The 18,346-nt window shown below is 41.1% G+C and overlaps 1 protein-coding gene across 1 annotated transcript in view; it reads left to right on the forward strand.

The window, feature by feature from the left end:
- LOC127377521 (cadherin-4-like) overlaps positions 1 to 18,346 on the forward strand; it is a 222,745-nt gene that overhangs the window by 161,633 nt on the left and 42,766 nt on the right. The window contains exon 5 of the mRNA XM_051425475.1: positions 668 to 865. Coding sequence (XP_051281435.1) covers positions 668 to 865 — 198 coding nt within the window. The remainder of the gene's footprint in view (positions 1 to 667; positions 866 to 18,346) is intronic.

The raw sequence follows: 18,346 nt of genomic DNA on the forward strand, positions 1-18,346 counted from the left end.
GACAGTAAGGAGATGGTGCAACCAACCAAAATTTGGTATTTGCCACTACCATCTGAGCTGATAATGGTTGAGGTTTTTCCCAACCTGGCGCCAAGGCAACCATAGAAACCACCCACAGAAAATGAAGCAGGCACCAATTTTGCTGGTATCTGAGTTCCCTGAATAATGCACCTCTTCACCAGCAAACAAGGACATATCAACAAATAAAATGGTCTTGATGCAACATTAGCTTCCAAATTTGATTATCCGTTTTTTTTAATATATATGTTAGTTAGATAAACTTGCTATTGATTTCCTCTATTTTAAGCTATGACCTATGATGAGGAAATGTAGGTAGCATATGGCGCAGTCTGTTAGTAGGTTCAGATGTAGCCCACAGTCACAGAGTCGTGCCCTACTGTTGCCCATTTGAAATACAGACCATATGATGTTGCCAGGTGGCTTACACAGCGCTTACTGTATGAAAAAAACCTTACCTCTTAATCAGTAAGACAGTGACTCAACTCCTAAAAAAATCACAAGAATTCTCACTACACACAGATTTTTTACCTAATTAACAATACTAAAATGTTATTCTTGTTGCCCTGTCAATTTCTGCTTTGAGACATCACATCAGTTACTGTTATCATTAACAGCCTCCTAAATATAGCCTTGTGTTTTCTTAAAGGTCACAAAGGAGAAGGGGAAAGTCGCTGAGAAAAAAGAGAGGAAGGAGGCATTCCAAGCACCACCTCCTGTCATCATGTTCTCAGGGTCTGGCCTGAACAGCTCCAAGGGTCTACGGAGACAGAAGAGGGACTGGGTGATCCCACCAATCAACGTGGCAGAAAATTCTCGAGGACCATTCCCTCAGATGCTCGTCAGCGTAAGTGACAGATTTGATGGGACGCATCGCTGATTCGTTCTGAATTTACAGCTGGGATTTCTTGAGGGCACTTCACGGATAATGCTGATTGTGGATGTGTGATGAACAGTGATAAAGAACAGAAATACATTAGCATAACTGGTTTGTTCTCCACATCCTCGCAGATGATTATGTTGTGTTCCCCTGATGTAATTATAGCCACAAAATCTTAAGGTATTTAAACAGCCCTGATTGGCCCTGAGAAGTTTTCCCTTCAGACACAGATCGGGCTCCACAACAGCTAAGCAGCTAAACTCTCCCACAGTGTGAGGTCCATTGGGTTCATAGTATAACGAATTATTATTTCTGCTTCTCCATGCAGCCTTTCTTTCCTTTATCAGGCCATTTCAGAAAGGTTGCCCGAAGTTCAGTACTATTTCTATTGCTTCTTTATAACAATACAATTTGTCACAGAATCTTTACTGAAGCCATAATGCTGGGCCTCCTGTGGGAGAATTTATGAAAAGCTTCTATTCCCAAGCCCAGTGGTTCATCCTCTATTCCCCATTAACAGCTTGATGGCTTAAATTACAATTAATTAGAGTTAATAACATGAAAAAAAACTTGCAACCATGTCTAAGGAAACAGGAATTATACAAATAGTAACACCTCAGCTGTTGGTGCCTAATGATTATTCAAAAAACCTCTCCTCATTTATCATTCAAGATTGCAATATGGCAACAACAACTGACTCCCATCACGGCAAATTTCATTTCTGCAAAACTGCTACTTTTAATAAGTGCAAAATATCAGCACAACATGGTGAGGGTTGGAGGTCGAGCCTGTACAAGCCTGTCTGAGAAAAAAAAACATGAATAAATAAACGTTTGTGTAAATGTGTTGTCGAGCTGCAGTGTTTAAAATTCAGAGATTCTGTCACAACAGAATGCGCAGTTTGCCTCTCTCATAGCAAAGCTCTATCCTCTTAGCTTGTGGTGTGCGTTGTAATTCTTCAAAAAAACATCATTCCACAAGACCGCTGCTTCATTCCCTGCTCCCACTTTCCTTCTCTCTTTATCTGCAATATCTAGCCATCAGCTTTTCCTCGCTGTTTACAAAACTCTCACAGTTTATCTCTTTTGGGTCTTAAATTGTGCAAAAGAAGCATTTTTTTTCCTTTTGTTTCTGTTCTTTGTTTTTCTACCGGGTTTCATCCAATCCCCAGGGAAAAGCTTGGGGAGCTGCTTGAAGGAAACTTTTTTTTATTCTCCCTTTTTTATAGAGACAAAAACATCAAGTCAAAGAGGGGAGAGTTTGTAAGTCTTTGTTTTGGAGTTGGAGTGCTTCTACAGCTGGAGTGTGTCCCATCAGCCTGGCACAGTGTGGCACTCTCATCTGAGCACGTTGAGCACTTCAGTAGTGCTAACACCAGCCATAAACTGGCAAGACAGTTCTGCTGATACCATGAGCTGGTCAGAACCAGGGAGAGAGAGAGAGAGAGAGAGAGAGAGAGAGAGAGAGAGGGGGTATCAAAGGAACATTTGGAAGTATAGTGTGCAACCAAACACAGTCCACTTTGTGCAGTAAATAGGTCCATCAGGGGCTGGTGGATTGCAGGGAGTGGAGCGTTCAGAGCAGAGGAGAAGTGATGCGTGCTGATGCCTCTGTTGGGCTCTCAGGCTCCTGCCGTTCTCTTTAATGATGGCTGGAGGGCAGACAGGGCCATACTGAGAACTAAAGATTTTAACAAGGAGACAGCTCTGGGGGTTGGATGGCATGGGGATGATTTTGCCATTCTTGTTGTTTATGTGTTTAGTCCGCTTTTATAACCTCTTTGGTCCTCTGTTGAGAATTAAGGTTTGTGTGCATCTGCTTCAATCAAAACAACAAAAAAATCCAAGAACTTTAATTCCGTCACACAGACGGAACCTTTTTTTCAGTCTCTGACATTTAATATGTTAATTGCAATTTTAAGTTTTATACAGAGCATGTTACAAAACAGAACTTGCTGTGTTTCTGTCATCTCCTCCCCTGTCTCTCTCCAACTGGGCCATTACTCAGTGCTCTGTGTGCTGTGGCTGTGTGATGCCTCCCCTAATGGCCTGTGAAGTCAGTCCCTTTCCTAATGGGCTGTTCTGTCATCCAGCGCACCACTGAGTGACGTGCAGGCAGCGGCCTTCCCCACCATCCCGCCGCTTTTCTCCCTGCCCTGACCAAGTTGCCATCAGTTGGACAGGCGGGGTGACAGCAGCCCTCACCTGCATCTCTGCGGGTCTGCAGGACTGTCACTTTGATCAGGCCAGCACAGGATCGGGCAGGTGTCAGGACAGAGGCCCTACTGACTGGCCTCTCAGCTTGCAGCGTGACATGGCTCGAGGGAGATGTTGACTGCTTACGTGAAGTCTTGGCAGAACTGTACTCCCACTGCTCTCTAAAGCCAAGACAGTGTCAGAGCTCAATGAGATGTTATTGACTGCTTTTTATTAATAGCGGTGCTGAAATAATTGCTCCCGCACTTCATACTCTTTCAATGTACATCAAGGTGTAGCACGCACAGGGTGTAACTCTGTGGCTTAATATTAGACCTTCACCATGTAGTGTCAGACTTGTCCTGAATGTAGCTCAGTGATAGCAACACCGGTTTCCACTCATTTTTTGTCTTCCTAGATGATGGACAGAGGTGTTGTGCTTTCTTACAAGCATAAGTAAAAAGTAGTCATCAAAATACCTACTGAAAAGATGACTTAAATAACTTGAAAAAAAGGAAAATATCTGCGCTCTACTGTCTTTCTCTGACTTCTTTTATGTGGGTACGACTGACATCATTTCAACCACTGCCTAAGGTAAAGATAAATAAGTAATGAAATGTGATGGCATCATCTCCTAATCTGCTGCAGCAGATATTCACCAGGACAATAAGACTAGTTAAATGGTTTATACAGTCACAAAGACACACACCATTAGCTCAGATATTTACATTCTGCCAGAAAGCAGGAGTAGTAGTAGTTTTGAAGCGTAATATATGATGATACATTCATAATGGTTCAGAAAGACGGCAAGCTAGAACCCAAAAGCATAATTCACAGAAAGACAGGTTAAGTTAAAAGTTCAAGATTACTTTGTTCAGAAGCAGGCAAGAGTCAAAAACAGGTAGACAGTCAGACCAGACAAACAAATCCAATAAGTAATACAAAAAATAAATGATCAAGCTGTGGTTCAGGCAGTAGATCAAGCAGGCAGAATTAGACAGGCAGAATGAATTCTGGAAAACTATGCACACTAGAAAATACAGAGTGGAAATGGACCGGTATATACCCCTAGATTAATCAGGTAAGAAAGTGGGCGGAAATGGTCAGGAGGATTAATGCAAGGCACGAGGGAGTGGCTTGACAGGGAGAGTTAGTGTATGACAGGAAAACACAGAGCAGGTAAGTGAATGAATGCTAAGATCTGGCTGATGTTGTGACAGAATGATAATGTATATATAGTATGAAACTTACCAGCATTAAGACAACAGATACACTTAGTGCTTTCTGTCAGTTATGCACTGACCTCACACCGAACGTTTACAACTGAGCTTGCTGCAAAAAAGGGATGCGAAGAATACTCCCCCCCATCCTATCTGAATCTCCCGCTGTACCTAAAGCAATTATTCTACTATGAGTCATGAGGGGGTGTGGCTGCAGTAGGATAACAGCCAGCAGACCTGCGATCAGCAGACTACAAGCCTCTTTTAACATAATTTCCATAAATAAAAGAGTGAATAAATAAAGTAACGCAATTAATATATCCAAATGTAATGGCGTAAAAGTTATGATTTTTCTCTCAAAATCTACTTAAGAGTAAAAAGTATGTTGCATTAAACTACTGTAGAAACATGGCGGTTCAACATGGCGGCCTCCACAGAAGGAAAAATGTAACTCATTACTCCCCCATTTCAGCATACAATATATGGGTATGAGTGGAGCATAACTTTTAACAAAAAAAATTAAATGAATGGCTATAAGATAGCATTGGAGAGGAAACAAAAACACAAGCCTAGATAAAACAAAGAGAGAGATCCAGAAAGACTAAAACAAAGCAAGAGGGGAGTAATTTTTCACAATAAACAGGTGTTCTTTGTCGTTCTCTTTTCTTCTACCGCCAAACAGCCATCAATAGCATGTAAGGGACATTGATTTTTCACAGAGGCTTTTTGAAACCTTCCATTGATCCACACACTTCTCCTACGGCAGAGATGCATCGATTTCTTCTGCTCGGGTAAATAAAGACTCAACGTAACCCCCCCTACCCCACCACCACCCAACTCCCTTAACCCCCTATTAGAACAGCCGTCAGCAGAAAAAATGAACAAAACCCCTTATGAAACAACAGTTTAGACAACGAGCCAGACGGGGTATGAATAAATGTTTGTCCAGTAAAATGCCTTTTTCATTGTACTCTTGTCTGTGAGAAAATAACAGAGAGAGAGACAAAGATGTGGTTTTGGCCAGAGTTGCAGGTGCAGGTGAGATCATTGTCACATTGTAACAAGTTTTTATCCACTTTATGTGACTATTTACTGGGTAAACAGATTGTAAATTGGTAAGCATACCTTCACTCCATCACGTACAGATGCTATTTTTATGCAATGGCACAATAAAGGCTTAAAGTGTTTTCAAGATTTGTATAAAGATGACGGCTTCTGCAGTCATGCAGATTGGAGTTCTCCACTGAATCTGCACTGCCAGCAACCTACCAATTATGATACTGCCAAGTCAAATATTGTGCAATTTACCTCTTTCCAAACTACCCCTCTATGCCCCCTAAGAACCCTGAAAAGATCTTCTTGAGCTAAATCCTGAACAAAGGGTGGTGTGGGAGCAGGAGTTGAGAGGAAAGGTGGAAAGGAGCTATCAAAAGGACCCATACAATTCTTTAAATTGCCCTTATATCACAATATGTGGTGGGCTTCATACTTGTAGTCTATTCACCACTAAACAGTTACATACCATAGCTTTCACATCTATAATAGCACAATGTCGTCTTCTACTGCAGTGGTGTCTCCAATGGAAAAGATCAGATATGAATGGATAAAACTGAGAATTTCTTTGGGAAATGACAAGCCGTTACAGCATACTTCAACTCACTTCAACCCCAGACTAAACTTCTATCATTTAGGAATAAGTTAACATTTTGAGGAGTATGCTTTTTAGATGAGAAGATCAATACTACTGTCTGGTATGTCAATTAAATATGAAGCTACAGCCAAGGACAACAAGCCTAGCTTAGCATTAAGACGACTGTTTAAGAAAACAGGGGTTTAGTTGCTGTGTTACTAAACATAATATGTGCTAATTAGTATTAGCTTCAGAGGCACAGTTAGGCTGTTTTTGTTACCTTTGGATTGTTTCTCAATGTTTTTTCTGTGCCGTCTTTAAGCTAGACGACTACTTCTGCTTGTAACCTTCATATTTAATGGACATATATGAGTGGGATAGATCTTATTATTTACCTCTCCACAAGACATTGAATGAGTGTATTTCCCAAATCGTCAAATTATTCCTTTAAGACTAACAAGCATAAAATGTGCCTTTGCTAGTTAGCAATCTCTGTCACATGGGACTGGTTGAAGTGTATTTCGTATTCTACAAAAAACGCAATAGTCTCTTGTCATCCTTTTTCTCGCCATCTCTTTTCTTCTAATTGTTCATCCGTTGCATCATTTTTGCTTTGGCCTTTGTCTCCTCTCTTCTTTTCAGCTTCTCTCTTCTGAAACCTGTTGTTGATTTACTTCCAAACCTTCTCTGCTCTGTGTAATATTTTAGTATTTGTCTAACGGAGATATTATTTTGAGGAAGAAGACATTTATTTTGAGAGCTGGAATAAAGGATGTGAAAATGACTGCAATTTCAGCTAAACTGTGGTTTTATTGGATAATATTTCTTTGGAAGAAAATTTTTCTGTCTGCCGGCTGTCCTTGAGACAGAGAAGCCAGATATTCCGATAAAGTGCGGCTGCACCCCTCAATAATCACAGGGCATTATATTGACAGGAATACTATAGAGAGAAACAGCAGCTGTGAGAGCATAAGCCAAATAAATGGGTACTTGTCTAAAGCCCTTTATTGACTGATATGAAGAGAAAGAGGTTTATTTGATATCCTGCACTTTTATTGACAAGTCATTTGTATCAGAATATTTTTTTGTAGGCATTTATTTCCTGGTAGTAGCTTCAGAAAGTGTCTATTAAAAAGGGGCCTGCATGTTAAACAGTGCACAAAATACCGACATTTGTATCAGATTTTAAGTGTGTGACAGTGCATCTGGTGATGTTTATTGTACTTGCTGCAGCACCTGTGCTCCAGTTTCTACATCTCTCTCCATGGAGCACGTTGAGAAAAGCGTTTTCTGAGCAGAATGAGAGAAGTCCCCCCCTGAGGTGTCTGCTTTTCCTCTGCGTACGTTTACCAGTGATTAATGACTGCTCCGCTTCACTGACAGACACGGCAACAACAAACACACCAGAAAGACAGACAAAAAAGAAAAAAAATCTCTTAAAAGAAAAGGAGTAAACAAAAAGCAACATACTGTACAAGTGAGCTGGCGCTGCAGCTTGGGCTGATTGAGAATTTGAAGGGGGGGGGGGGGGGACAAGAGAGAGAACAAGAGGAAAGCAACAGAAAGAAAGGAAAAGGAGCAAGAGAGGGAATGTAGGACTAGACCAGGATTAGAAGCACGTCTGTGTTTGTGTTTAGGTCTGATAGACTTCCCGGAGTACTGCTGTTCGTGGCCTCTTCCCTTGAGTCAAATGAAGCCTTCTGGCATCTGCCACCCCACCACCCGGCCAACACCAGCACTGCACTGCTCCAGTCGGCCCCCTTCATCTTTTTCCACTCTCTCCTGCTGAGATATATGCTCACAAACACACGCACTCAATCACAAACAAACATACACATGCATACACAAGCACAGAGAGAAATTACTTGTCCTACACAGGCAGCAAACAAAGGATCAGTAAAGCGCATGTGCCGCGTTGTTGCCTTTGTATATGCTCATTGTTTGGGGTTTTGTTTGGTCGCATTTCTGCTTTATCCCTAAACAAAGAGACGAAAAAGCTAAGCCAGAAAAACAGGACTCCATCTTTTTTTTTTTTTTAACCTAGTCCACCAGAGAAACCACAGGATGGTGAAACACAGGGATGTGAGTATTTAAGGATCACAGTCCGATACAGAGCTCGGCCACTAGGAAACCACATTGCTGCCCATATGGAATGCTTTATGAATGTGGAACTGCACAGAACTCCTTTTTCTGGGCTAAATAAATTCAGGCTGTGAAAACAGTGAAATGTGTGGCTACACTCAGTCTACCAAACATGAGCTGTACAGGATATGCACTGCTGTATATGTATTCAAGCATATTTTGTTTGGGGCTATATTTTGTCTTGTATTCCTTTCGAAGTTCTTGTGCAAGGTCCTTTCCTTGGCACATGTACAACTTAAACACACATATACTCCACAAACACACTACATAAACTCTATCAAGCTGGGGAAGAAAAGTAGGAAACCATAAACTTCTTTTAGATATGGGTGGACCTCCTATAGAGTATGAAGAGGGAGGAAAAAGAAAGGAGAGACCTCAGGCGACTCTGGGGGAATAGCGCAAACAGTCAGGTCGGCATTTCGTTTGCTTTTTGTTTTACTCAGTAAAACATCTTGGCTAGTCTTAAACCCTTGGATTTTTGTTTGATTTTACCTCCTGAAGACTTCACACAAGGTATTTTCTTTCCAAACCCCGGCTGGGAATTTTCTTCCAGCATAAGCAACCCCTGTTAGGAGACATTGCAAATCATTTGTCTAAATAAGTACCTTGATCCCCTTTTTTCAGACATTCTAGCCCAATGGCTCTTTGGATGCCAATGTATGTCGGTAGGTCGGTCAGGCTGTTGGTCCACAATATATCTACAGCTAGTGGTTGATTTTCTATTAAATTCGGTACAAACATTCATGACTCACTCAGGATGAATTGTAATAACTTTGGTAATCGCTTAACCTTTCCTCTTGCGCCACCATCAGATCAAAGTTTTATTAATCTCAGCAAAACTAATGACATCCCAATCAGCCCAATTTGCAAATGTTAGCATGGTAACATACTCAACTAAGATGTGTTGCATTGAGCTCAAAGAAACACTGTGTTTAAGCCTCAAAAAGATGCAAATAAACACATTTACACATTTATCTAAAAAGTGATCATCTTGGGCGCCCCGGTAGACCACCAGTAGAGTGTGCGCTTGATGTATCAAGGCTGAGTTAATTCCAGCCCAGGCCATTTGGTGCATGTCACCCCCTCCCATCCCATGTCTCTATCACTTTATCCAATAAAGCAGAAATCTGTCTCTCAGATATTCTAGTCATGTGCAGGTGCATCAAAAAGTGCAAAATAGAAGTATTCAGATATAATAACATTTTTTTTTTTTTTTAAGTCTTCTCTTGTGACAGCAAGGATGAAGCCACTGTAGATATGAGTTATGATGGCACGAGTAAAACAGTTGAGAGTGCTTTACATTGTTACTCTTGCTAATGGAGTCTTGCACTGGAGAAACATGCTCATAGCTGTCTTTTTTGACAGGTCATATCATTAATGAAACATATAACCATAAAAGCAATTTGACCATTTTCTGAATAGCGTGAGACCCTGGTATTTAAGAGAAGAGGTGAGCACCTGAGGGCACATTAATATCTCACGCGAGGAGGTGGTCGAGGGCAATCATGAAACGGGAAAGGAATAGCTTCATGCAATCTATGGCAGCTCCATTTCTGTATGCTTAGTTGTGGTTCTTGTTTCTCCTCAATAATCCATTATTTTCCTAAGAGCTAGACCCCCCACTCTATCTACCGTAGTCTTGTCTTGGCATATAACAAATACCTTGTGAACTTCATTTCCTTTCCTCTAATGAAATTAGCAAGATCAATGTAATTACATTTATCAGCCCCCAGGAAATGGAGTCTCCTACAATCTCCTGGTATTGATGAGGAAAATAAATTGTTACTACATTTATGTATTTGTCAACAGCATTTGGCCTTTGTTTTCTCCTGTGTTCGGGGAAGTGAGACTGAAATGTAATTTTCACTGTTTAATATCTCATTATTTTGAAATTAGTGGTGTGAAGTCCCAGTAAACATGTTCATCAAGCATACTCAGCTACGGTTTTATTTTCAAGAGAAAGATTTTCCAGACGTGTCCTTGCTGTGCACACCCAGGCCCAGAGCTGCTACTACTAGGGCTTTACAGTAACAAAACAAACAACAAAAAAACCTGCCTCAGCCACCCACTCTCTTATACACGCGCACACACACACAGATAAACACACACATGTTCACAAATCCCCCCTAACACATTCTTCTCTGATATGACATCAGGCAGCACCAGGCAGGCTCCCTCCTGGGTTCAGTTGGTGTTAAATTAAACAGTAAATCATCTCACCAAAAGACACAAGAGTTATGTGTGAGTCAAGGGCAACAGTTCTGGGCTCTTTAATAGGAGATGAGGAGGACTTTATGAAGGAGATAAATAACAGCTTAACAAACAGCCTCTGTCTGGTACCCTGGAGGTTGGCCTCGGCGACCCTGTGTATCAGTAGGATGAAGGAGAGCTGAATCTCTATTCCTCTGAAGACATGAAAAAATAATATGCAGTGAAATTGGACGAAAGATATTCTGAAGGGGACTCAGGGAGGTGGGGACCGGTGATGATGAAGCGGGGGGGGGGTGTGAGGGGTGGTAGTGATTGTTGGTGATATGAGACAAGGTCGGTCAAATAGAAAGGACAGGTTGGCAGTCAGACCGACAGAGGGACAGAATGACAGTCGAGCAGAAAAGTAGACAGAGAAGAAATCATGCAGGCAGACAAGCAGATCAAGCAGACTGGAAGGAAAAAAAGTCATGCAGACACAGGAGTTGTCCCATCAGGTATAACTTTCCTCCCACCTCTGCTCAGTAATGTTTGCATTTTTGCCTGAGAGACAGAGCTGACAGAATCAGATTGGATTCAACACAAAGCAACAGCATTTAGAGGAAATGAAAGAAAAAGAGTAATTGCGAGGAGGGAAAGTCCTTGGGCATGAGATTGAATTGAATTGAAGCGCTTTTGGATGCGAGTCATGTGATAAAAAATTCTAATCTCACTTAATGTGCTTGTATTTTTCCATTTTCCCCTCTTTGGCTCTTTTTTTCCTGGAGGTAAAATGTGAGGGAAATCAAAATCAAGGCCTGCACCAGAATAAAGTGATCCTATTTACTTTGTCATTTACAGTGAAAGGCCTCAGTCAGAATCTTTTCATGCAAGTATAATGGATACTGTCGTGGGGTGATCATGTTTTTGTAAGCTGGTAAAACCTCCTAACCACACACAGACAAACGCGCACTAGCACACACAGACTCACATGAAGGTTTGGTACAAGCAAACATACATCTCCACTGTGTATGTGTGTAATAAAATTCCTCACTGCACAATGAAATGCTTTACAGCATCTCAAGATGAAACAGCTCCTAAGATAAACAGTTTAGCACCAGATAAAAAGTTGCCAGTATTTTATAACTCATCCTTTAACTTTGCAGGTTTCTCATTGCTTTTATTTCCAATACTCCCTGATGCTGCTTTGCACATTTTTATTTGCTCCTCATTTTGAGAAGAAAAGAACATTTCCTCCTAACGCTCTATAAAAGCTTTAACATCCCACATTGTTCATAAAACCAAAGTGATACATAGCTCTTTGCACAGAGGCTGGCATCGCAGCATACAGGGGACGATGTTATGGTTCATCTGAGGCCAGGCAAAATGCTTCTTTATATAAGGTGATTTGTGCTGGTTGCTATGTAGTCAGTGTCACTTTAAAGAGGACTCAGCGTCAAGCCAAGCGGCTGGTGCATTTCCAGATTTTCAGCAATGTTTGCCTGATGACTTCCGGGAATAGAATGAGGTTCACAGAAACTGACCTCTGCTGGCTTTGATCCATTTTCTGATCTGTGTCAATCAAGGAATGACAGGCCAGCTGCTTTTGGAAAAGCAAAAACCACATGTACATCAGCCATCTGTGTGTCATCCTTACGATACACGTGCTTATGTTCGAGCAAAAATACACAGGCGTGAATCCACAGACACAGATGCATGGCTGCACAAACATACACACACACCTCCTCACTCTTCCAAGGTTCATTTGTCAAGATGACAGCTGGACTCTTGCTGAGGTGGAGTTTGCCAAGCAGAATCCCTCGCTTGGTTAGCGGGAGCCAGAACATCCTGGGAAACATTCTGACACACACTAAGAGGCTGCAGTGCGACCATGTATTTGTGTGTGTGTGTGTAGGTGTGTGTGTGTGTAGGTGTGTGTGTGTGTGTGTGTGTGTGTGTGTGTGTGTACACGAGTGAGGGAGTGCGTCTTTGTGTTGTGAATGAGCAACTTTTTCAAAACACCCAGCAGCAGCATGGCAAGGTCCAGCCCCTCTTCAGTTTCTGCCTGTGCTTGGCAGGGGCAGGCTTGGCAGGGAGCAGCCCATTTTGTCAGGCTTCCAGTCAACATCAAGCGTGCATACTGCTCCCGCCTCTACCTGAACACCTTTCCTCCTTTGCTTTTCCACTCACATCTGGGTCCCTGGACATCTGTTTACCTCATGATACCTCCAAAGTGTTTGCCCCTGCAGGCTTGGAGGAATGTACTGTATGCTTTTCCTTCCAAACAACCCTTCAGCTGTGTCCACTGGAAATGTGTCCATGCAGTGATGTAAGTGGATGTTTCTCTGACCAGATTGGAGTAGACAATGAGAAAAAAAATAATTTCACAGCAGCATGGGATCCCACAGAGGTCACATGTCTGTTCAAGGGGGAAAAAACTCTACCCAAAACTCTATCCTGTCCAGTCAAACAAGTCCTGGCAACTTCTCTAAACTTCCTGTTTCCAGGTTTCTAGCCAGAAGGACTCACGCTCTGCTACAGAGTTGTGCTGATGCAGTCAATTCATGGCCCCTTTCATTTTTTCCCCTCTTACTCTCACTCTCCTCACCCCTTCTTCCCTCCATTTTCCCTCTAGTCTGCATTTCTCCTCGTCACTGCTGCCTGATGGATTTAGAAAGTGAGAAGAAGAATAAGAAGGAAGGTGTAAAGTGGTATATGAAAGGTGAACAGTGCAAAAGTGTGTGTGTATGTATTGAGGTTGGGGGGAGTAAATGGCTGGGAAAAGTGCAATAACAGCAGATTTCTTGCCACTGTCACCCTCTCTCTCTCTGTTTTTCTCTCCCATACAAGTCTCCAACACTCTTTACTCTAATTACCTAGATTGGGTTTCCTGGGGATGAAGGGACGAGCGAGGAAAAGGGAGTAACAGGGGGTCCTTGATATTGCCCTTGTCAAAGCCTCGGGGAGCGACTTAAGAAGTTACTCATGCATCCATCACACTCCCGATTTCACAATTTAATCAATCTCCTAATGAAAGAGAGTGACACAGAAGGGGGAGAAGGGTAATAGTGAGATGGTAGCCCTCACACTCTAACCCTTCTGAGCGAAAGCTAAGGGGCGCGGCCCCTCTTTGTCTGCCACTACAATGGCTGCCTTATTTTCATTCTCCCTGCCTGGAAGAGGGGAGTGTGGAGGAGTCATTCCATTGTTACCTCCAGGGAGAATAGTACCTCTAATTTGCCATAAGCCTGCACTATTAAAGACCAGACTCCTTTCACACTGCAATAATTGGAAAAGTCATTTACTGCTTAACTTCCATTACTTCATGTTATTTTCACTAATGTGGAGGAAGGTCTTTTAATAATCTTACCTGCGTCACTCCTAGCTATCATTCAAATGACACAAAAGCATGTGGAGCACACTATCTCTCCATTTCATTCTGTCACACACTGACATAGACAACTAAGCCAGATCAATCTGAAAGCGTATCTTTTTGGGTCTGTGTCTGCAAATCTGAACATGGCATTCTCGCATTTTAGTGCAGATGGGTAAAACTGAGCTTTTTAAAAGACATAAGCCTGTCCGTAAATGCCCCGGAGCTGTGTGGCAGTGGTGGTAAAATTTATTTTAAAAAGTCCCTCTCTATCTGTGACCATTCATTTTTAAATGTCAATAAAGGAGATCACAGATCTCAGATTCAACACCAGGATGAAATTATGTGCACCAGTAATGGCAGGTGGAAGCTAAAGTTTATAATGATGAGAAAACTGATTTTTCTTAATATGTAGCTTAATTCAGTTCACTTTTTATTTTGGTGTCATCTTTGGTTGAATTCAACAACTACAGCAATGCGCTGTGTTGCACCTGCAACAACATATTTTGGGAATTTCGCTACCATGCTGATATTAGCTGGTTTACCATGCTCACTTTTTCATTTAGCATGTTGGCATGCTAATTATAAAAATGTGAAATACAGTTGAAGCTGATAGAAATGTCAGTAGTTCAGATTTTTTTCAAATTTTGATCTGATCATGGCACTGGATGATAGGTTAAGGATACCACAGTTATTACAATCCATTCACAATTTCATGTCAATCCATCCAATAGTTCATTGACACTTCACTCAAAACCACAAATGTCAGCCTAATGGTGGCTCGAGAGGAAAAGTCAGGGGATCTCTCCTCTAGGACGTGAAAGTCAGTACAAAACTTGACGATATTTCAGTCTGGACCAAAGCCATCCCTGGAGCCAAATAACTAGCATCAGAGCCAGTTCTGACCTCCGTGAGGCTATAAACAAAATTTGGGTCTTACCTGACCCGTGAGCCATGTAAACATTTGCCCTTATGACACAGCACAGTGCTCCCACTAAAATCCTCCCTCCTTTTACAGTTTGTCCCATCCATCGTTCTAAGAAATAAGTAAATCGATACAGAACAGAATGAGGTGTAAAGAAACAATATTTATTGAATTAAATATATATTTTTTAGATAAGTAAATATTAACATTAACATACTGGTAAATAAAGAGAAAATAAAATATAACACTGAGCTTTGGCTCTGCTGCTTGGTAATTAGTCAGTCCTCACAATATTATACAATTAGCTTTGGCTATACAATATAAACATAAACCTCTATGGCTGCAGCTTTATGTCTCAAAATAGCTGCATCAGGCCCATTCAAACTGGCGCCTCCAGCTTTCCTTTTATACATTTCCAAATTTGAAATGCTATTTATAATATGGCTTGGCAGAATGCTTGATGGTTATTTTTTACTGAGAGATGTGCATTTCCCAGTGTGCAGCTAATCAAGAACAATCAACAGTGAATGTCAGTCTGTTGCTTCCCATCTTGCATTAATCCACAGTTGTAACTAAATCTTGACTGAGAGACTAGATAATCATTGTCTTATTTTATAATTATGTGCGCCTATGGCCAGTGCCATCACACAATGCAGTTATCTTTTCTAAGCTGAATAAGAGCCCCTATGCAACTTGCGTCATGAGCGTATAGGGAGAGCCAACCACATCTGACTAGTGCAAACAGAGTGGATGTACATCATTCTCACGCATAAACAGCATTTTCAGCTTAGGCCACAGGTATGTCTGCTCATGCAGAGTCCGTGTAACCCTTGCCAGCTAATGAATACAAGATGTTATGCTGTTTGTGTTTTATGTTTAAGTTAGTGAGCGCATTTTTGAAAATCCCAACTTCAGACTGAGATACTCAACATCAATCCTGTCCTACCTTTTGAAGAGATACAATGCTCAACATCAAAGCTCGAGCAAAAGTCTGTGTTTTAAAAAGGCCACAGGAAAGCTTTTAATGCAGACACTTTGCTGACTCACAGCAAAACACACAAGGTGTCTTTTTATCTTTGTGCGTGCAACAGAGTGCATTTGACAGATGGAGTGTGTGTGTGTGTGTGTGTGTGTGATATGCAGTGCCACTTAAAAACCTTTCTCTTGTAGAGGCTCTTTCTCTTCAGAGTTAACCAGTCTGTTTGTGACCTGTTGGCCAATACCTGTATTTCTTGCCTGCCTGTTAGGCTTTACTGTACTGTTGATGAATGTCTCTCTGTTTATTCCTGTCGGCATATGTGTTTGGTGTAGCTGTCCCTGTTTGTTGGGCTTTAGAGGCGCCAAAGGCCTGGTTTCCAGCTCTTTAGGGGTTTACTGTGACTTTGCTGTCTGCAAGTGACTGTTTCTGCTGTCCTACTGCTCACTGAACCAGTGTCATTCTCTGAAGCAGCATAGCACTACAGTGCACCTAATTGGCACGCTCATGACAGGCCTCTGTGTTTATGTGTTACATGTTTGAGCCAGCTAGTGATTTACTTTGAACATTTTCTAGAAGTACCAACTGAAAGAAGCTGAATTCAGTTTTGCTCCATTTCATGGCATTGTTTTTTGTTTAGTTTGTTTTATTGTTTTACAATTTTGCATTTATTACATAACTTATATATATATATATATATATGATTTTTGAATATATATGATCATATTGTATATCTCTTGCAGTGTGCTATTTGGTTTGGTTCAGTTTTGTCATGTTTTTAAAACCTTTCAGCAAAAATAACTCCTCATTCATCTAAAATGTCGAGGCGTCTTCAGAGCTTCACAGCCTGCCAATCGTTTCAAGCTGTCCGGAAGATATAATGCACCAAGCTGCAAGACAATTCAAGTTGAAAGGACACCTTCTTTTTAATGTGTCTGGAATTGAAGCTTTTGTATGACCGGAGTGATTTCAGCAATTGTCTGTCTCACAGTATTTTTAGAGACAAGTCTTAATGTGGTTTATGTTTGCTCCATTCTCTGGCATGAACAGTAACATGCGGTTAGTTTCTTTCTATGTCGAAACCACTGTCAGCCACATCTGATATATGTGCTGTCTTGTGTCATAAGCTTCAGTGAAAGAAACAAAGTAAAAGCAAAATAGTCCTGAGCATTAATACTGTTCCCTATTAACAAATCAATGGAGAGAGAATATCAGACTATGTATAGGATCAATTATGTTTGGGTTTGTGACCATGAAAAACCTTAGCATGACCACAATGTGAACAAGCCTTAGGTCAGATCTTCACCGCACACCATCAGTTTCACTTATAGACAAAGGCACTTAATTAGTTGTGCTTGTGAGGTGCATGTTTCATATTAAGCTGTTATTATTCCTTGAGGAATGTTTGGCTATTGTGACACCAGCTGACTTCAATAAAGACAAAACAAACAACAAAAATGGTCAACCTGTGAACCAACTTCCCTAATACACAAGGATATACAGTACCAAGACTGTTGTATAATTTGTATGGTAATTGCTTCAATTTCACCCTCAATGCCCCAAGAACATTATATCAAATGGTATATGCAAATGGTAATTGCAGTTGTCTGTACATACTAAAGTGCAGATTATCTTCAACCTGCCATACCTGTACTTTTGAAACTTCCAAGTATAGGAAGGATAGGTTATATATGTATTGGCCCGATGTATTGTGGCTGTGCCCATACATAGGCCGACTCATTGAAGAACAAAGAGCACCTAGCAATTTCTTTTCATTATGTATCTGTGAGGCAGCCCTTAGGAAGAGATACTGTTAATCATATTTAGCAAATAAAAAGCTTAGAGCAAAGCAGTTATCATGTTTGGGCCTGAATTGTTGTCGATATAAAAGTACAGAATACACCATTAGATAATGTTAATACTTTTCTCCTGGACTGATTTTAACATGGGGTTAATTGTTTCATGAGCTCTGTTTTGTGAATTAGATGGACTGCTTTTTAATATGATTCATGGATGGATGGGCAGTTTTAAACAAAAGCGGTCACTCGTTATGTGAGATCATCAATCTGGCTGGCACACATTGACCTCCTCATCCATCATTAATACAATAATCTCTCCATTCTATCTTCTTGTTTGATTTAGGAAACACACATACTATATACTTCAGTGCTTCTGAAACAGTACCAGGGCTAGTTATAAACCTTCTTCTTCTTCCTTTTATCTTTTTTCCAGTATCATCACTTTCACAGTGCCTCCATCCTCTGGTGAGGAGGACAGACCTGCAAACATAATGACTATACTGGCATCAACAGTGTCTGTGAACACAGCAAATTCTATTTCGAAATGTGTATACTGGAGCCCTAAGCCTCTCCATGTTCCTCCCCTTTGTTTACATATAGCGCCTTCTCTCCTAATCTGCCATGGTGCGAGTTGCGTGGGCTGAGGAAAAGCTTGAATGCTGAGGCAAACAAATGCAATGGTAATATGCTCAGGAACACTGGTATCACACAACGCAGAGAGGCCAACCGTTGCCGGAGTTTGAGCTTGAAACCCCTAAAAAATAGAACCAGCCAAGACTAGCTAGATTAACATAAGTAGAGCTACCTAAAGTTATACTATGGGATAAGCAGGTAGGCACATGGTTATATCTGATCTGACTACATTATAGTTTGTTTTACACTATTTCTTTTTTGGTCATATATTTCTTATGAATGCTAAATTGGAGGACTTAAAGCAAATTGTTGCCGACTTGCCAGATAACTTAAATATAAGTTTAAATGTAAACTCACCTTTGCACACC

This window comes from Dicentrarchus labrax, unplaced genomic scaffold (assembly GCF_905237075.1).
Source record: "Dicentrarchus labrax unplaced genomic scaffold, dlabrax2021, whole genome shotgun sequence".
In the NCBI taxonomy this organism is placed as follows: Eukaryota; Metazoa; Chordata; class Actinopteri; family Moronidae; genus Dicentrarchus; species Dicentrarchus labrax.